We start from the raw sequence: 21,232 nt of genomic DNA, 5'->3' as shown, positions 1-21,232 counted from the left end.
GAAAGTGTCTTCTACTACAGCCTCAGCCTTGTGAGTGGATTTTCTATATGGAAATTGAAAGAAGCCCATTGTGTGTGTGTGTATGTGTGAGTGTGTATATAATATATATATATATATACATACACACTTGTGTGTTTCAAAGCCTCGTGAGTGGATTTGATAGATGGAAACTGAAAGAAGCCCATTGTTTATATATATATATAGGTGCCGGAGTGGCTGTGTGGTAAGTAGTTTGTTTACCAACCACATGGTTCCGGGTTCAGTCCCACTGCGTGGCACCTTGGGCAAGTGTCTTCTACTACAGCCTCAGCCTTGTGAGTGGATTTTCTATATGGAAATTGAAAGAAGCCCATTGTGTGTGTGTGTGTGTGTGTATGTGTGAGTGTGTATATATATATATACATACACACTTGTGTGTTTCAAAGCCTCGTGAGTGGATTTGATAGATGGTAACTGAAAGAAGCCCATTGTTTATATATATATATAGGTGCCGGAGTGGCTGTGTGGTAAGTAGTTTGTTTACCAACCACATGGTTCCGGGTTCAGTCCCACTGCGTGGCACCTTGGGCAAGTGTCTTCTACTACAGCCTCAGACCAGCCAAAGCATTGTTTGTGTGGAGTTGGTTGTTTATTTATATATGTGTTTGTTTCCCTCTACCACTTGCCAACAAGTGTTGGTGTGTCTACATCCCAGTAACTTAGTGGTTCAGCAAAAGAGACCAATAGAATAAGTCCTGGGGTCAATTCATTCAACCAGAAACTCTTCAAGGCAGAACATCAGCATCATTATGATGCCCACTCTTCCATGCTTTGTGGATAAGAGTTTTTCATTCTCAACAGTAGGATGCTCTTCCTGTCACAAACCTTCATCTGTTTCCAAACAAGGTTATAACATCCCATATATACACACAGTGGGCTCCTTTTAGCTCCTGTCTACCTAATCCACTCACAAGGCTTTTGCTGGCCTGGGGCTATAGTGGAGGACATTTAAACAAGGTGCCATACAGGGGGACTGGACCTTAAATTATGCGCTTGGAAAGAAAAGTTCCTAATCACAGCCAGGCCTTCACCTCACATCCAAATTTAACCCTTTAGCATTTAAACTAGTGAATATCATCATCATCGTTTAATGTCTGCTTTCCATGCTAGCATGGATGCCCTTCCTAATGCCAACCACTCCGAGAGTGCAGTGGGTGCTTTTTATGTGCCACAGGCTCAGGTGCCCCTCAGGCGGTACTGGCAAAGACCTCACTCGAATCTCTTTACACATGCCACCGGCACAGGTGCCAGTAGGGTGACGTTGGTAACGATCACGCTCGGATGGTGCCTAGTGATATCAGATCCAAATACTCCACTTGTCTGATGTTCAAACTAGCCATATCTGACCTCTCCCATCTAACCTACAATGTCATTCTGGAAATAAAGCATCACATCATTGAAATCTCAAAGCTATGAGATAATCCATGATTAATCCAAAACAATGGGAATAAAAAAGGATTACATTTGACCGAATAATCTGAATGCTAAAGGGTTAATAGTTTTGCCCCTGGAAATTAAAAGGGAAAATGTGCAATAGAGACCATCAAAAGAAATTAGACATCTAATTACACTCAGCCTAATGAGTTTTAATTTAATGAGATTTATGTTTACTGGGACGTGACTTCATCAGACATGGGTGTACCCCTGATTAAACCATGTCCCTATCCACTCACTCCCACCCACCCTTATATAATGCAGGGTCACTGCAGTAAGACATGGGTTCCTGTCCTTCTATCATACCCTTTTCTTTGCTACCCATAAGGGGTTAAACAAGGACAGACAAACGGATTAAGTGGATTATATTGACCCCAGTGCATAACTGGTACTTAATTTATCGACCCCAAAAGGATGAAAGACAAAGTCAACCTCGGCGGAATTCGAACTCAGAACGTAAAGACAGACGAAATACCTTTTTCTTTACTACCCTCAAGGGGCTAAACATAGAGGAGACAAACAAGGGCAGACATAGGTATTAAGTCGATTACATCGACTCCAGTGCATAACTGGTACTTATTTAATCAACCCCAAAAGGATGAAAGGTAAAGTCGACCTTGGCGGGATTTGAACTCACAACGTAACGGCAGACGAAATACCGCTAAGCCTTTTCGCCCGGGGTGCTAACGATTCTTCCAGCTCATGTGTCTTCCTATCATACCTGGTATACCTCTCAACACCTGACATAAAGCCATGTCCCTCTCTACTATGCTCTTCAGTGAAGGTTTGTTTCCTTCCTCCTCCTTTGCCTTTTCCCGTTATTTCGTGACTTCACTAGGGGCCAGTTATGTGCAAAAAAAGGCTCCAGGGCACTGTAAAATGATAGGGTCCGAAAAGGGGTCAATGATGCCAGCATGGAACGCAGACCTTGAATGAGGAGGATAAACATGATAACCATAATCCTCTTTAGAAAGACAATCATAATCCCAGAGAAATGGAAACCAATTCAGTGGTGGTGCAATAATAAAAAAAAATGCACCCACCACACTTTGTAAAGGGGTCAGTGTTAGGAAGGTCATCAAGAAATCGAAACCTTGCCAATGCCTGCAAAGGAGCCTGCCACAATGCTGTGGCTTGTTGGATCCATGGCAAGATTGAAGGTGGCCATTTTATAAGTACCCCCACAAGCCATCTTGACCCTGGTTAAAACCCACTGCTCTAGTGTTTCCCCAATGTGTATTTCTGGCTCTTTAGCCCTTCTCGATGGTCAGAATAAAAACTTTAAAGAAACCAAAAGCAAAATAGTGACTAAAAGCTTTGAATTAAGAGAAAGAAATAGAAGACAGAACTGAAAAGGTAATGGGATCTTTTCGGTTTGAACGGCAGTTTTTTCTAGCGGTGTCATATGAAATTGTCACCCATAATTATGACCCTAGTATCGATCTATTGCATTTCAATCTGTTTTAGGGTTAAGATTAGGGTTAGGGGTGGGGGAAGGGTATCTTTTCTTCTTCAGAAACGTAAATAAACCCAATCTGTTTCTTAAACAAGGGACATATTCATACAGCACAGAATGTTTTCGCCTAAATAGACATCATTGATTGGTTGAAATTGCAGAAATTGAAGGAAAAAAAACAACAAATACCTTACAACTATAGAATTTTCTCAATAAAGCCAAGAGAAAAAGATGTTTTATAAACACATTCTACCAGCATATGAAGTTTAAAAGTGTTTAGTTACGTGGAAATTATTTTAAAAAACTGCCGGTCAAACCGAAAAGATCCCAAATATCTTACAAACTATAGGATTTTCTCAATAAAGCCAAGAGAAAAAGATGTTTTATAAACACATTCTACCAGTATACGAAGTTTATAAGTGTTTAGTTAACTAGAAATTGTGTTGACACCTGCAGTTCAAACGGAAAAGATCCAGGAAATGTCTAGTTTAAAAGGGGAAAAAGTTTTGTTTATCCATTTACCACTTGGGGTGATGCGATAACCTTTTGCACTCGTCAAACCTGTAAAAGATGAAAACAAAAATGTTTGATTTTAAGATGAAATAATTCAAAATATTGTGAATAAATGAAGATTACATTAGAAGGAAAATGGCTATTTCATTGGCAGAGTTTCAGATCAGGATCTCCACAAGGGTTAGATTGTATTTATTTTGAGAGGAAGCTTTCCAAATCCTCTTCGTCACCGTGGCCTTGTAAATGCCTGAGGTAGGGGTGTCTTTTTAGGAAAAAATGAATATTTGAAAATACATTTTGTTTCACCTCAATCCCTTCTCTACCCAGCCCCAGACCAATTTTAGCCCCTTTTTAAAATTTTGATTTTAAGATGATATAATTGAAAATATTGTGAATAAACGAAGATTACATTAGAAAGTAATTTGATTGCTAAAGGGTTAAAGAAGCCATATGTGGCCGAAATATTATTCTAACTGTTTAATAGTCAAACTGGGTTCATCCACCCTCTCACTCTACACTACGATAGTCTAAAGATTAACAATCATATTATGAAAATTTTAAAACGACAAGGTAATGAATGATTAACTTTTAAAAATATGAATAAATATTATAAAAAATATAAATAAAAAATATGAACAAATAGGTGTAGGAGTGGCTGTGTGGTAAGTAGCTTGTTTACCAACCACATGGTTCCGGGTTCAGTCCCACTGCGTGGCATCTTGGGCAAGTGTCTTCGGCTATAGCCCCAGGCCGACCAATGCCTTGTGAGTGGATTTCGTAGATGGAAACTGAAAGAAGCCCGTCGTATATATATATATGTAGGCGTAGGAGTGGCTGTGTGGTAAGTAACTTGCTAACCAACCACATGGTTCCGGGTTCAGTCCCACTGCGTGGTATCTTGGGCAAGTGTCTTCTACTATAGCTTCGGGCCGACCAATGCCTTGTGAGTGGATTTGGTAGACGGAAACTGAAAGAAGCCTGTCGTATATATATGTATATATATATATATATATATATATATATATATATATATATATGTATGTGTGTGTATATGTTTGTGTGTCTGTGTTTGTCCCCCCTAGCATTGCTTGACAACCGATGCTGGTGTGTTTAAGTCCCCGTCACTTAGTGGTTCGGCAAAATAGACCGATAGAATAAGTATTGGGCTTACAAAGAATAAGTCCCGGGGTGGATTTGCTCGACTAAAGGCGATACTCCAGTATGGCCGCAGTCAAATGACTGAAACAAGTAAAAGAGTAAAAGGGTAAACTTAGCAGTTCGGCAAAAAAGAGACCGATAGAATAAGTATTGGGCTTACAAAGAATAAGTCCCGGGGTGGATTTGCTCGACTAAAGGCGGTGCTCCAGTATGGCCGCAGTCAATGACTGAAACAAATAAAAGAGTAAATATTATGAAAAATATGAATAAATAGTCCCTCAATGGCGGTGCCCCAGCATGGCCACAGCTCATGAGCTGAAACTAGATGAAGTATAAAAATATGAATAAATGAAAATTAGTCAGAATAATCTGATTGCTAAAGGGTTCAACCAGCCATATCTGCTCCAGATATTCTCCATGTTTTATGTTCAAACTTGCCTAATCCAGCCTTTTACACTTACCCTGCAATGTTATTCTAGAAATAAAGGGACGAGGACAGTTGTGTAATAAAGGAACTGGAGGGAAACTGTGGAAAAGGCGGCCCAAGGAAGATGTGTGAAGCGAGAGTGAAATATGATCTTTGGATGCTGAGTCTCATAGAGGTGATGACAAGTGACTGGGACTTCTTGTGATTTGCTGTGCTTGAGAAAACATGTCAAAACACTTGTTTTCACTGCATTGCTCCAGTCCACTCAGCCGTCAAAGGGTAACTTTGCAACCGATTGGCAGAGAAAAGGGTGAAATGGTGTCTCAGAAAAATCCCCCAAACGGAGGTCCCGCAAGCCACATAGTGTATTCAATGATCAAAAGGGACTTCTTGGGATATGCTGTGCTTGAGAAAACATGTCAAAACACTTCTTTTCACTGCATTGCTCCAGTCCACTCAGCCGTCAAAGGGTAACTTTGCAACCGATTGGCAGAAAAGGGTGTGAAATGGTGTCTCAGAAAAATCCCCCAAATGGAGGTCCCCCAAGCCACATAGTGTATTCAATGATCAAAAGGGACTTCTTGGGATATGCTGTGCTTGAGAAAACATGTCAAAACACTTCTTTTCACTGCATTGCTCCAGTCCACTCAGCCGTCAAAGGGTAACTTTGCAACCGATGGCAGAAAAGGGTGAAATGGTGACTCAGAAAAATCCCCCAAACGGAGGTCCCGAAAGCCACATAGTGTATTCAATGATCAAAAGGGACTTCTTGTGATTTGCTGTGCTTGAGAAAACATGTCAAAACACTACTTTTCACTGCATTGCTCCAGTCCACTCAGCCGTCAAAGGGTAACTTTGCAACCGATTGGCAGAAAAGGGTGAAATGGTGTCTCAGAAAAATCCCCCAAACGGAGGTCCCGCAAGCGACATAGTGTATTCAATGATCAAAAGGGACTTCTTGTGATTTGCTGTGCTTAAGAAAACATGTCAAAACACTTGTTTTCACTGCATTGCTCCAGTCCACTCAACCGTCAATGGGTAACTTTGCAACCGATTGGCAGAAAAGGGTGAAATGGTGACTCAGAAAAATCCCCCAAACGGAGGTCCCGAAAGCCACATAGTGTATTCAATGATCAAAAGGGTGAATAATACAACACATATTTAAGTCGATTACATCGACCCCAGTGCGTAACTGGTACTTAATTTATCGACCCCGAAAGGATGAAAGGCAAAGACGACCTCGACAGAATTTGAACTCAGAACGTCACGGCAGACGAAATACCTATTTCTTTATAACTCACAAGGGGCTAAACACACGGATTAAGTCGATTACATTGACTCCAGTGTATAACTGGTACTTAATTTATCGACCCCGAAAGGATGAAAGGCAAAGACGACCTCGGCAGAATTTGAACTCTGAACGTAACGACAGATGAAATACAGCTACGCATTTCGCCCGGCGTGCTAACGATTCTGCCAGCTCACTGCCTTATTATGAACCCATATTATGAACCCCAACTTGTAGGCATTGGATGTTGAACCACATCAAATGTTTATACTCTGCTAGATATTTTAAGCATTTCAGCATGAAAAAATAATTCAAAAAATCCCTGTCAAAACAGAGGAAATCAAATTTATGTGGGCAGCCGATTCCTGTATTCTTTCCACTTGTATAGTTATGCCTTAACCCTTTCATTACTGTATTTCTGTTGAGATGCTCTGTGCTTCTTTCAATTATTTTAAATATTACAAAGAATTTAGTAAAATAACATCATTATCATTAAGCTTGTATTAGGAACATAAATTGTGACTAAGGTTTGGTGGAAGACTTTAATTCAAAACTTATGAAAACAAGGCATTTGTACTCAGAGCCAGAGCCGGTTTCAGCCGGGTTGGTATCAAAAGGGTTAAGAATTGTTTCTCTAATATATATTTTAACCCTTTTGTTACCATATTTCTATTGAGATGCTCTGTGTTTCTTTCAATTATTTTAAATATAACAAAGTATTTAGTAAAATAACTTAGTTATCATTCAGCTAGTGTTCGGAATATTAATTGTGACTAAGGTTTGGTGGGAGACTTTAATTCAAAACTTATGAAAACAAGACATCTGTACTACAGGGTCAGAGGTGGTTTCAGCCAGGTTGGTATCAAAAGGGTTAAGAATTGTTTCTCTATTATATATTTTTAAGCCTTTTGTTACCATATTCTGTTGAGATGTTCTGTGTTTCTTTCAATTAAAAGAAAACAAGACATCTGTACTCAGAGCCAGAGGTGGTTTCAGCCAGGTTGGTATCAAAAGGGTTAAGAATTGTTTCTTTATTATATATTTTTAAGCCCTTTGTTACCATATTCTGTTGAGATGCTCTGTGTTTCTTTCAATTAATTTTAAATATAACAAAGAATTTAGTAAAATAACATCGTTATCATTAAGCTAATGTTAGGAACATAAATTGTGACTAAGGTTTGGTGGAAGATTTTAATTCAAAACTTATGAAAACAAGACATTTGTACTCAGTGCCAGGGCCGGGTTGGTAACGAAAGGGTTAATGAGGATGAATTATTAAGAATAAGAATAACGAATAAAAACTTACAAAATAATGCAGACAAACAACAAAAGAACTTTAGAATGTCCATGATCTGTAAAAGTAATTTTCTAAAATTGAAAAACAACAAAAATTATTTCAGTTACACCAAGTTTACAACAACGAACCAATGGCGGATATCTAATTAATTAAAAGTCTAGACAAAATAGCTGGGAAATTGCAAATCCAATTATACAGGTTAATCCAGTTATACAGGTTAATCCAGTTATACAAGCGCAGGAGTGGCTGTGTGGTAAGTAGCTTGTCTACCAAGCACATGGTTCCAGGTTCAGTCCCATTGCGTTGCACCTTGGGCGAGTGTCTTCTAATATAGACTCGGGCCGACCAAAGCCTTGTGAGTGGATTTGGTAGACGGAAAGTGAAAAGAAGCCTGTCGTATATATGTATATATATTTATATATGTGTTTGTGTGTCTGTGTTTGTCCCCCCCTAGCATCGCTTGACAACCAATGCTGGTGTGTTTATGTCCCCGTTACTTAGCGGTTCGGCAAAAGAGACCGATTGAATAAGTACTGGGCTTACAAAAGAATAAGTCCCGGGGTCGATTTGCTCGATTAAAGGCGGTGCTCCAGCATGGCCGTAGTCAAATGACTGAAACAAGTAAAAGAGTAAACTTAGCAGTTCGGCAAAAGAGACCGATAGAATAAGTACTGGGCTTACAAAAGAATAAGTCCCGGGGTTGATTTGCTCGATTAAAGGCGGTGCTCCAGCATGGCCGTAGTCAAATGACTGAAAGAAGTAAAAGAGTAAACTTAGCGGTTCGGCAAAAGAGACCGATAGAATAAGTACTGGGCTTACAAAAGAATAAGTCCCGGGGTCGATTTGCTCGATTAAAGGCAGTGCCCCAGCATGGCCACAGTCAAATGACTGAAACAAGTAACAGAGAGGTTAATAATACAGGTTAATACGCAGTTTAGTGTTGTAAAAAGGTGAAAGCAATTTATTGGTGGTCCTAATGAAAGTGTAAGCTAATTAACAAGGCTATTCTTAATTGGTTCAAGCCGTATACTCGAAATTAAAACTACATCCACAAATCTTATATATAAAACTGTAGTTGTGTGAGTGTCTGTCCCCTTGATTTAGATTCCTAACTACTCCCACATTTTGCGGTGCAGTTTAACCAAATTCGGGTATCTTATAGTCATGATTCATATCGACCCCGTCTGGCTATTAGCGCGCGTCTACAATAAGTCTACGATTTTAAAAATAATTTAACATCATTTTTTATTCCATTTTAATGCATATTTTTCGTGTGTCGATGGCGGCGGAGTTGGCGTCCATGGTCACAGCTGCACCTGTTTGCTTCTCCCCCTTCTTCCCTCCCTCGTGAAGCTGTGGGGAAGGGAGTGTAAGGAAATCAACGTCGTAAAGCGTTGTCAAGGAGACCAGCGTTCTTTTAGAACAACGACTTCATGGCTTGAAGACACCAAAACAGAAATGGCTAAGAAAGCCCGAATTGGCATCTATAAGGGAAGTAACTCTCTAAAAATGCTTATATAGTTATTTCCCTTACAAATCCGAGCAACGCCGGGCGATACTGCTAGTCTTTATATATAAAACTGTAGTTGTGTGAGTGTCTGTCCCCTTGATTTAGATTCCTAACTACTCCCACATTTTGCGGTGCAGTTTAACCAAATTCGGGTATCTTATAGTCATGATTCATATCGACCCCGTCTGGCTATTAGCGCGCGTCTACAATAAGTCTACGATTTTAAAAATAATTTAACATCATTTTTTATTCCATTTTAATGCATATTTTTCGTGTGTCGATGGCGGCGGAGTTGGCGTCCATGGTCACAGCTGCACCTGTTTGCTTCTCCCCCTTCTTCCCTCCCTCATGAAGCTGTGGGGAAGGGAGTGTAAGGAAATCAACGTTGTAAAGCGTTGTCAAGGAGACCAGCGTTCTTTTAGAACAACGACTTCATGGCTTGAAGACACCAAAACAGAAATGGCTAAGAAAGCCCGAATTGGCATCTATAAGGGAAGTAACTCTCTAAAAATGCTTATATAGTTATTTCCCTTACAAATCCGAGCAACGCCGGGCGATACTGCTAGTCTTTATATATAAAACTGTAGTTGTGTGAGTGTCTGTCCCCTTCGATTTAGATTCCTAACTACTCCCACATTTTGCGGTGCAGTTTAACCAAAACCGGGTATCTTATAGTCGTGATTCATATCGAGCCCTTATGGGTATTAGTGCGCATCTACGATGAGTCTACAATTTTAAAAATAATTTACCATCATTTTTTTCCATTTTAATGCATATTTTTTTAAAGGGAAGTAACTCTCTAAAAATGTCTACGATGAGTCAACGATTTTAAAAAAAAATTACCGTCATTTTTTTTTTCCATTTTTAATGGATTTTTTTGCTATTTTTTGGCTATAACTCTAAAAATGCTGTATAGTTATTTCTCTTACAAACCCGAGCAACGCCGGGCGATACTGCTAGTAAACAATACAATGATCTGTCACTGTGCATCTTATTTTGCTCAGGAAAATATTTTGGAAGAAAATTTTGTGGAAAGTTAAACACAAAGCTAAATTGATTGCCTATTTCTTCTATTACTTACTAGCAGTATCGCCCGGCGTTGCTCGGGTTTGTAAGGGAAATAACTACAAAGCATTTTTAGAGAGTTATAGCCAAAAAATAGCAAAAATATGCATTAAAAATGGAAAAGAAATGATGGTAAATTTTTTTTAAATCATTGACTCATCGTAGACATTTTTAGAGAGTTACTTCCCTTATATAATAGCGAAAAAATGCATTAAAAATGGAAAAAATGATGGTAAATTTTTTTTAAATCGTAGACGTGCGCTAATACCCAGAAGGGCTTGATATGAATCACAACTATAAGATACCCGGTTTTGCTTAAACTGCACCGCAAAATGTGGGAGTAGTTAGGAATCTAAATCGGAGTAGACAGACACACAACCTTACTTTTATATATAACTAGCAGTATGACCCGGCGTTGCCAGGTCATACTGCTAGTAATTTCTTTATTACCCATAAGGGTTTACATAGATGGGGACAATACAATGATTTGGGGTCATGAAATGGAACTATTTACAGTGAAATCGAATGGATTATTTACAATGAAAATGAAATTGAATGAGTTACAAGAACAAAAAGGGACATATGAAGTCAAAAGAACAGGATAGCCGACCCCACGAGCCCTGTTATTTTAACTGAAACCTGTAAAGGGAACTAGTTGCTTCTTTACACTTTTGGGGTGCAACTTGGGTGCAACACAATTTCCTTTCTTTAGATTCCAGAAACTACCAGTAATGAACAAGAACGCAACCTTAAAAATATATATGACCAATGCCTTATCCGGGCCGACCAATGCCTTATCCGGGCCGACCAATGCCTTGTGAGTGGATTTGGTAGACGGAAACTGAAAGAAGCCTGTCGTATATATATATATATATATATATATGTGGGGCGGGGTTTGTGTGTCTGTGTTTGTCCCCCTAGCATTGCCTGACAACTGATGCTGGTTTACGTCCCCATCACTTAGCGGTTCGGCAAAAAGAGACTGATAGAATAAGTACTGGGCTTACAAAGAATAAGTCCCGGGGTCGATTTGCTCGACTAAAGGCGGTGCTCCAGCATGGCCGCAGTCAAATGACTGAAACAAGTAAAAGAGTAACTCTTTATTTTCTTATTTACAAAAGAAGTTCGTTGGTATCTCGGTATCCACTTGGTGCGAATTTTAACATTTGTAAGATTCTTACAACCAATTCAGCAGCAACAGAGCAGGTCGTCACGGCGCTATTAAGGAAACGCCCTAGAAAACTCCTGTCCCCTTCAGTCTCTAGCGCATGCGCATGAGAGAACTTCCCTATCCTTTCCAGAAGGTTCTAGAACAGTGTTTCCCAACCTTTTTTCCCGGCGCCCCACTTTTTCATAGCAAAAGTTTTTACGCCCCACCTTTTCCCATGTCCACTCACATTTACAAGTACATGTGGGCCTACTTACAATTGAAAAAAAATCAAAAATTAAAAATTGTATTCAAAATACAAAAAAATAGTTTGAGAATTGAAACAACAGGTACTGAAAGTGCATAACACCCAATAAATCGATAAAATTATTACGATTTCTCATGTTTTTAAAAAATGTCAATTTATAAAGAATAAAGAAACACGTTTTTTCAGTTCAATTATTTGACGGTCAGCTCGACTAATTTAGTGAGAACCCTGTGCCTGATGCATACAGCACAAGTTTTTAATTTGAGGAGACAACTTTGTTAATTTCAGTCGTAAATCGCCACGTTTTGTAATCTCAAGCCGGTTTCTCTTGGCTTGGAGCAAATTATCAACTGCACTAAAACCACATTCGACCAAATAAGACGAAGGGAAAGGAATCAGTAGCTCTCTCGCTGATGTAGAAATTTTAGGATATTTTCTTTCAACCTCGTCATATAGCCACATCTTTGTACCTTTCAATTTAAACAAAGTCTTCACTGATTCATCATGTTGTAATTCTGATAACTCTTCTTGGTATTGGATTGTAGCAACAGAAACGTTAATCAGAAGCGGTTGAGTTAACCAAGAAGGAAAATTCATTGCCTTTAAATCGCAAAATCTGTCATTGAAATCCTTTATCAAGATATTTAAATGATCAATAATTACAATGCCAGCATCATTCGTTATTTCACATTTACTCAACCAGTAAAGTTCACTGAAATTTCTTTTTCCATAATTCGAGAGCTGTAATAAATCCAAAAATCTTTGCTTTTGCATCAATAAGTGTCATGTTTTCACCTTGAAGTTGTTTATTCAAGTTTCCAAGTTTCTCAAATATGTCTGTCAAATAACTGACAAATGATTTTCCATCCGTTGTTGACAGCAATTTCATTTCACATTTATCACTAAGAAAGTCGTTAATCTGATCAAATAATTCCATGAACCTCTTTAAGCAGTTTCCACTTGATAGCCATCTTACTTCTGTATGAAGCAATAATCGAACATGTTCGGCACTTTGATTTATACAAAACTGCTTAAAAAGACGTTCAGATTTAGAATTTCTTTTAATGCTGTTGACACACTTGATCACACTTTGAAGAATCTTGTTAAGAACAGGGGACAATTTCTTGGCAACCAAGTTTTCTCGGTGTATTACACAATGGACAGTCAACATGTTTGGATTTTCATCCTTCATCATTTTTAAGCATCCCGTATTCTTGCCCATCATGGCAGGTGCACCGTCTGCCGCACATGCCAGTAAGTTTTCCTTTGGTATTTTGTTTGCATCCAAATAATGTTTGATTTTGATGTAAATATCATTTGCAGTTGTGGTGGTTTCAAACGATTCGCAGAACAGCATCTCTTCCTGAAACTCCTCGTGGTCAATATACCTCACATAAGTCAATAACAGAGCCTCACTGTCCCGGATTGTGGATTCGTCCATTTGTAATGAAAACTTACGCAATTTTAATTTCTCAATGAGCTGGCTTTCAACATCTTGCCCCATTTCATCTATTCTGTTCGAGACAGTGTTATTACTGAGTGGCATAGTCCTGATATCTCCATCATCTTTTTGTAATACAGTTTTTAAGAATATTGAGATAGCAGGTTTAATCAGTTGCTCTCCAATAGTGTGATTCTTTCCATGTTTTGCTATAAGCAAGGAGATTTCGTAGCTGGCTTCAAGGGCACGAGTATGAGGCGCTTGTTTTGCATGAAATAGTGAAGTGAGTTTTGTTCGGTTTTTAAATTTTTCTTTCAATGATTCAATAATTTTTCTTTCAATGATTCAATAATTCTAAATTGGAATTATTAGGATGTCTTACCTTTAAGTGCGCTTCCAGCCTACCTGCCTTCATTGACTCATTGCTCATCGTCTGATTACATAATAAGCAAAACGGTTTACGCTCATCATGCTCATCAGGAATGAATCCAAACTTCAAAAACTCCACCGCGTATTGACGAGTCTTCTTCTTGTTTGGTTTGCTCATTTTCAATAGGGCTAACAAAAGACTAATTGAGGCAATTGATTGGCTTATCTGAATAGTAAGTTTATTGCTCAGTGCGGGATCTTCTTTGTCTCGCTGGGGTGCGAGAGTTTCCGATGTGGAGGCTTCAAAGGAAAGACGGAATCTAAGGTTGTGCCCGCGATGACCGCTCGTCATGTACAAATATTTTCACAGCCCACGTCTATGCCCCGCGCCCCACCTGAATTTTCTCAGGCCCCACCAGTGGGGCGTACGCCCCACCTTGGGAATCACTGTTCTAGAAGGTTCCAACCCCGCACACGCACACTGAAGAATGACGTTGTGTGTGCGCACACTGGAATATGACGTCACTACAAACCTTTTGGCAGGTGATCATGGCATGTTCATGCAGGGCCTTTCACACCCAGCCTCCGTGCAACACGCATCCATCTATTTTTGAATACAGACACCTTTTCTCTAGCCCCACCTTCCTTTTCAGATGGAACCTGAAAAGTTCGTTAGGGCGGTGCCAGAGATCATGGTGTCTGACATTATACCTTTCACTCTTGTCTTCCATATAACCTCTTTCGCGACTGCTGCTATCACGAGAAAGCAATGCTTACCTTCGTTCATCATGAAACCAGGTGGGTCAATTTTAAGGATTGACTCAGACGACAGCTGTACTCTTCCTCCATCCGACAACAGGCGTTCGGCATAAACCCACACTGAACAATGGCGTGCAGGACTGTTTCCACATCCCGCTCGCATCTTGGACAGACAGATGGTCCTCTGTGACCATCCCGGGACATAGTACTAGTGCATGCATATATAGCTGCATGCGTGCACACATACACGTGAGTACTGTCCAAATCTCCAACCAATCACATACAGCTAGCTGTGGAGGCACATGGCCTAGTGGTTAGAGCAGCAGACTCGCGGTTGAGAATCTCAGACCGGGCGATATATGTGTTTATGTTCAAAACACCTAAGCTCCACGCGGCTCTGGCAGAAGGTAATGGCGAAACTTCTGCTGACTCTTTCGCCACAACTTTCTCTCACTCTTTCCTCCTGCATCTTGCAGCTCACCTGCGACGGACTGGCGTCCCGTCCAGGTGGGGAACCTATACCCCAAGAAACCGGGGAAACCGGTCCTTATGAACCAGGCATGGCTCAAGAAGTAACAACCATACAGCTAGCTGGCATTCAATTGGCGTATCAAGTTTCAGGCATTTTGATTGGGTTTTGGATAGAAAATTCACAAAAAGTTACTTCTATTGAATTTTTAATGGCTTTGCGGGTTGACTGGGGAAATGTAAAGATGTGCACGACCACCCTTGGACGGTATTGAATGACCATAGAAAGTGCGAGCTCTCTAACTGAAAAATTGTGGACGTCTATTGAGGTGAAAACATTCTGTGCCGTAAATTCTATAGTTTGTAAGATATTTGTTGCTGTTTTTTCTTCAATTTCTTCAATTTCAACCAATCAATGACGTCTATTGAGGTGAAAACATTCTGTGCCGTATGAATATGTCCTTCGTTTAAGAAACAGATTGGGTTTATTTACATTTCTGAAGAAAAAAAGATACCCTTCCCCCACCCCTAACCCTAAAACAGATTGAAATGCAATAGATCGATACTAGGGTCATAATTATGGGTGACAACTTCATATGACACCGCTAGAAAAAACTGCCGTCCAACCGAAAAGATCCCATGTCTTTTCTAGTTTGAAGCATTCAATATACATTGAATGTGTTAGCAGGAACTTAAAATATTTATCCAAAAACGTTATTTAGCTGTTAGTTTTAGCACACCTCACAACCACCTCAATAACAAAAAGAAGCGTGGGATCTTTTCGGTTTGAATGGCAGTTTTTTCTAGCGGTGTCATATGAAATTGTCACCCATAATTATGACCCTAGTATCGATCTATTGCATTTCAATCTGTTTTAGGGTTAGGGTTGGGGGGAATGTATCTTTTTTTCTTCAGAAATGTAAATAAACCCAATCTGTTTCTTAAACGAAGGACATATTCATACGGCACAGAATGTTTTCACCTCAATAGACGTCATTGATTGGTTGAAAGTGAAGAAATTGAAGGAAAAAAACAACAAATATCTTACAAACTATAGAATTTTCTCAATAAAGCCAAGAGAAAAAGATGTTTTATAAACACATTCTACCAGTATACGAAGTTTAAAAGTGTTTAGTTACGTGGAAATTATTTTAAAAAACTGCCGTTCAAACCGAAAAGACCCAAATATCTTACAAACTATAGAATTTTCTCAATAAAGCCAAGAGAAAAAGATGTTTTATAAACACATTCTACCAGTATACGAAGTTGAAAAGTGTTTAGTTACGTGGAAATTATTTTAAAAAAACTGCCGGTCAACCGAAAAGATCCCAAATATCTTACAAACTATAGAATTTTCTCAATAAAGCCAAGAGAAAAAGATGTTTTATAAACACATTCTACCAGTATACGAAGTTGAAAAGTGTTTAGTTACGTGGAAATTATTTTAAAAAACTGCCGGTCAAACCGAAAAGATCCCAAATATCTTACAAACTATAGAATTTTCTCAATAAAGCCAAGAGAAAAAGATGTTTTATAAACACATTCTACCAGTATACGAAGTTAAAAGTGTTTAGTTACGTGGAACCTATTCAGGTAAAAAAAACATTCTGTGCCGTATGAATATGTCCCTTGTTTAAGAAACAGATTGGGTTTATTTACATTTGTGAAGGAAAAAAGATACCCTTTCCCTAACCCTAAAACAGATTGAAATGCAATAGATCGATACTAGGGTCATAATTATGGGTGACAATTTCATATGACTCCGCTAGGAAAAACTGCCGTTCAAACCGAAAAGATCCGTTTCAGCTAATTTAGAAAACCGAACATATATTTCTTTATTGCCCACAAGGGACTAAACATAGAGGGGACAAACGATGACAGACAAACGGATTAAGTCGATTATATCGACCCAGTGCGAAACTGGTACTTTATTTTTCGACCCCGAAAGGATGAAAGGCAAAGTCGACCTCGGCGGAATTTGAACGCAGAACATCACGGCAGACGAAATACCTATTTCTTTACTACTCACAACGGGCTAAACATAGAGGGGACAAACAATGACAGACAAACGGATTAAGTCGATTATATCGACCCAGTGCGAAACTGGTACTTTATTTTTCGACCCCGAAAGGATGAAAGGCAAAGTCGACCCCGGCGGAATTTGAACTCAGAACGTAAAGACAGACGAAATACAGCTAAGCATTTCGCCCGGCTGCGCTAACGTTTCTGCCAGCTCACCTGTCTTTCTATCAAACCTGGTATACTCTTTTACTCTTTTACTTGTTTCAGTCATTTGACTGCGGCCATGCTGGAGCACCGCCTTTTAGTCGAGCAAATCGACCCCGGGACTTATTCTTTGTAAGCCCAGTACTTATTCTATCGGTCTCATTGGCCGAACCGCTAAGTGACGGGGACGTAAACACACCAGCATCGGTTGTCAAGCAATGCTAGGGGGACAAACACACACAAACATATACACACACGTACATATATATTTATATATATATATACATATATACGACAGGCTTCTTTCAGTTTCCGTCTACCAAATCCACTTACAAGGCTTTGGTAAGCCCGAGGCTATAGTAGAAGACACTTGCCCAAGATGCCACGCAGTGGGACTGAACCCGGAACCATGTGGTTGGTTAGCAAGCTACTTACCACACATCTCAACACCTGACATAAAACCAACTCCCTCTCTACATAGAAAGCCGCGTTATTTTGACAATTCCATTTCGAATTTAATTAACCGTCAGTTTAGTTCAAATGCATTTCAACTCATAAACGCAGAACTGTTAATGACCATCCAGGGTCAATATAAAGACCCTTTTTTTTTTTTACAGGATCTCACGTTTTTGGTTATGAAAGGATCCAATACCGAAAAAGAAATTTTTTTTCAAACAATCGCATTTTCAAAATTCCGATACCGCTCCAAGAATTTTTTGCGAAATACGTAGCAAAATAAAACTACGATTCTGAAAATTGGCTTGTAAAATTTAAATTTTTCAAAAACAATTTATATACGGCGGTGCCCCAGCATGGCCACAGCTCATAAGCTGAAACTAGAATCAATCAATCAATATATGCGTGGTGCCTAGGACTCCAAATTTGCCATCAAGATGTAGGACAAGATACTGTGATAGCCTGGGCTTCCGAGGCCCACAGCTCTTCAATATCCTCCCGAAGAACCTGAGAGACCTGCATGGGGTGGATGCAGATGTCTTTAAAATGAAACTGGATCTCTTCCTGTCAGGTGTCCCAGATGAACCAACTTCACGGCAGGAGGTGCAGATGAGGGCAGCTGCATCGAACTCTCTCATGCACCAAATGGCAGTTGCTAAAAAGCTTTCGTGAAGTAAAACCATGTAGCAACACCAAATGGCGGTGCCCCAGCATGGCCACAGCTCATGAGCTGAAACTAGAATCAATCAATCATATATATATATATAATATATATATATATATATATGTAGCTTGCTTGCCAACCACATGGTTCCGGGTTCAGTCCCGCTGCGTGGCACCTTGGGCAAGTGTCTTCTACAATAGCCTCGGGCCGACCAAAGCCTTGTGAGTGGATTTGGTAGACGGAAACATGAAAGAAGCCCCTCGAATATATACATATATGTATGTGTGTGTGTGTGTGTGTGTGCGTGTTTGTCCCCCTAGCATTGCTTGACAACCGATGCTGGTGTGTTTAGGTCCCCGTCACTTATCGGTTCGGCAAAAGAGACCGATATAATAAGTACTGGGCTTACAAAGAATAAGTCCCGGGGTCGAGTTGCTCGACTAAAGGTGGTGCTCCAGCATGGCCGCAGTCAAATGACTGAAACAAGTAAAAGAGTATATATATATATATAATATATATAATATATATATATATATATATATATATATATATATATGTGTGTGTGTGGTGTGTGTGTGTGTGTTATATATATATATATATGTATATATATGTGTTTATATATATATATAAAATATCTGCCTTCCAGTAAAAAGTAGTCCGTGAGGGAAAAATACACAGATGTTCTCCCTGGAGGTAAGACGGTTTTTTTTCTCTATTTTGTTGCACACACGCATTTTTACTAATACATACGCGGTGAAGCTACACATTAGCGTCGTATTTTTACGTTCGCTATTTCCAGTAAATATCGGTACTTAGTTGTGCCATTTATTTACTAATTTGTGTATATATATATATTTAATAATAATGCCGTCTATATAATATAAATAAATATATTCAAGTGAAAAAATTTACAGATTTTTTCTCTTATAAGGTTTTTCACGCTACCTGATAATTTCTTATTAACATTTTATCCTATTTTTTAAATATATATATATATATATATAGATATGATTTAAAAATAGGATAAAATCTTCATAAGAAATTATCAGGTAGCGTGAAAAACCTTATAAGAGAAAAAATCTGTAAATTTTTTCCACTTGAATATATTATTTATATTATATAGACGGCATTATTACACTTAAATGCCGCATTCGGTACGATACGTTTATTTTGGTAGTTTTGACTTTAAGAGTGCCTCCTAGCGTGTGGCATTTATGTGTAATAATGCCCTCTATATAATATAATTATATATATATAGCAACAATTGAGGAACGGCCTCAATAGGCCATTCATCCCATTAGAAAGAGCAGCCAGGACTCCAAGTTGAATTTATTTATAGCCTCTGACTATTTCCTCTTCTCACTAGACCGCTGGTGGCAAAATAATTTCTATTGAATTTCTTGCTACCCTGAATTGATTAATTGAATATATATATATATATATGTATGTATATACCTTCAAGCAGGCGAGCCACATGCTAGAAATAACGGCCAAATCTCACAAAACTGCGATAACATAACGAACCTACTAACCTCTCTGCAAAGGGGGCCTTTCCTTCGTTTCAACTGGACAATTCACTTTGGATATCTTCGTGACCTCCGTGACAAGTGTGCGGGTTCTGTTTTTAAGTATCTACGTGTTGTGGGATATAGATATAAACGAAATTATGCCAGTAAAAAGCCTTGCATCTTAGACATTCTTACGGCTCGGCATTCAGTGGTTTGTAGTGTTCTTGTGCCGAAAGCAAATTCTCAGTTCACGAAGATATCATGTGAATTGTCACGAAAAAAAAACCAACGGGTCTTGTGATGGTTTTATTCCATTTAAAACGAAGGAACGCCCTGCAAAAGATATCTTCGGAAAGACCTCGGCTTTTTGGGTTTTATTTTTGGTGGTGGGATGGGCAGAAGTCTAAGAAATTCATGTGAAATTGAAGTATTTTTGTGAGATTTGGCTGCCATTTCTAGCATGTGGATAGCCTCCATGAAGATACATACACACATATGGTACTACTTGAGAATAGTGGTCCCGGTGCGCGCTACCTAGTCGTGACTAATCGATCCTACAACGACTAGCAAGGTAAATAAAACACAAAGGATAGACTAGTCATGAGTAGCTAGTGCGGATGCGCGACTACGCGCACAGGGACCACTGTTCTCAAGTAGTACCCACACACACACACATATATATATGTATATACACATATATATGTGTGTGTGTGTTATATATACTCTTTTACTTGTTTCAGTCATCTGACTGCGGTCATGCTGGAGCACCGCCTTTAATCGAGCAACTCGACCCCGGGACTTATTCTTTGTAAGCCCAGTACTTATTCTATCGGTCTCTTTTCGCCGAACCGCTAAGTAACGGGGACATAAACACACCAGCATCGGTTGTCAAGCAATGCTAGGGGGACAAACACACACGCATATATATATACATACGACGGGCATCTTTCAGTTTCCGTCTACCAAATCCACTCACAAGGCATAGTAGAAGACACCTGCCCAAGGTGCCACACAGTGGGACTGAACCCGGAACCATGTGGTTGGTAAACAAGCTACTTACCACACAGCCACTCCTGCGCCTAGTACATATATATATATAAGAAAAAGGGACAGGCAAAACAGGTTGCTTGACCGCATACCGAAAACATAGAAATAGCAGTCAAGAATGCTTATTTCTATCAAAGTTGGACTCCGGGCATGACAGACCCTGTGAATTACAGGGTCTGTCATGCCCGGAGTCCAACTTTGATAGAAATAAGCATTCTTGACTGCTATTTCTATTTTTTCGGTATGCGGTCAAGCAACCTGTTTTGCCTGTCCCTTTTTCTTATATACAATATATATACTGAACTTTACAGAAGTTCCTGCCGGTAATCGGCTATATTTACATACCGAATTCTACCAGTAAATAATTGGGGTTTTTTAAAAGCCTTTATAGAAATTATTTACTCTTAATATATATATATATATATATATATATTATATATATATATATAGGTGCAGGAGTGGCTGTATGGTAAGTAGCTTGCTAACCAACCACATGGTTCCGGGTTCAGTCCCACTGCGTGGCACCTTCCGCAGGTGTCTTCTGCTATAGCCCCGGGCCGACCAATGCCTTGTGAGTGGATTTGGTAGACGGAAACTGAAAGAAGCCCGTCGTATATATGTGTGTGTGCATGTATGTTTGTGTGTCTGTCCCCCTAGCATTGTTTGACAACCGATGCTGGTGTGTTTATGTC

General features: G+C 39.3%; 2 protein-coding genes and 2 long non-coding RNA genes across 22 annotated transcripts in view; 2 read left to right on the top strand and 2 right to left on the bottom strand.

The window, feature by feature from the left end:
- The window catches only part of LOC115225148, a 7,881-nt gene extending 130 nt beyond the window's left edge, over window positions 1–7,751 (bottom strand). The window contains exons 1-2 of the long non-coding RNA XR_005004012.1: window positions 7,622–7,751; window positions 3,380–3,490 (exon numbers count right to left, since the gene is read on the bottom strand). This is a non-coding gene — a long non-coding RNA (uncharacterized LOC115225148). The remainder of the gene's footprint in view (window positions 1–3,379; window positions 3,491–7,621) is intronic.
- LOC118768157 overlaps window positions 1–10,490 on the top strand; it is an 18,925-nt gene extending 8,435 nt beyond the window's left edge. The window contains exons 2-3 of the long non-coding RNA XR_005004015.1: window positions 605–612; window positions 10,463–10,490. This is a non-coding gene — a long non-coding RNA (uncharacterized LOC118768157). The remainder of the gene's footprint in view (window positions 1–604; window positions 613–10,462) is intronic.
- The window catches only part of LOC115225116, a 384,942-nt gene that overhangs the window by 8,447 nt on the left and 355,263 nt on the right, over window positions 1–21,232 (bottom strand). The window lies entirely within an intron of this gene.
- Window positions 1–21,232, top strand: part of LOC115225115 — a 396,737-nt gene that overhangs the window by 69,923 nt on the left and 305,582 nt on the right. Inside the window, exon 3 of one of the 19 annotated variants that reach the window (XM_036514052.1) lies at window positions 11,794–11,803. The exons of the other annotated variants lie outside the window; for them this stretch is intronic. Coding sequence (XP_036369945.1) covers window positions 11,794–11,803 — 10 coding nt within the window. The remainder of the gene's footprint in view (window positions 1–11,793; window positions 11,804–21,232) is intronic. 19 annotated transcript variants of the gene reach the window in all.

This window comes from Octopus sinensis, linkage group LG27 (genome assembly GCF_006345805.1).
Source record: "Octopus sinensis linkage group LG27, ASM634580v1, whole genome shotgun sequence".
Classification (NCBI taxonomy): Eukaryota; Metazoa; Mollusca; class Cephalopoda; order Octopoda; family Octopodidae; genus Octopus; species Octopus sinensis.
Note: the sequence above shows the minus strand (reverse complement) of the source record. Positions and strands in the feature narration are given on the sequence as shown.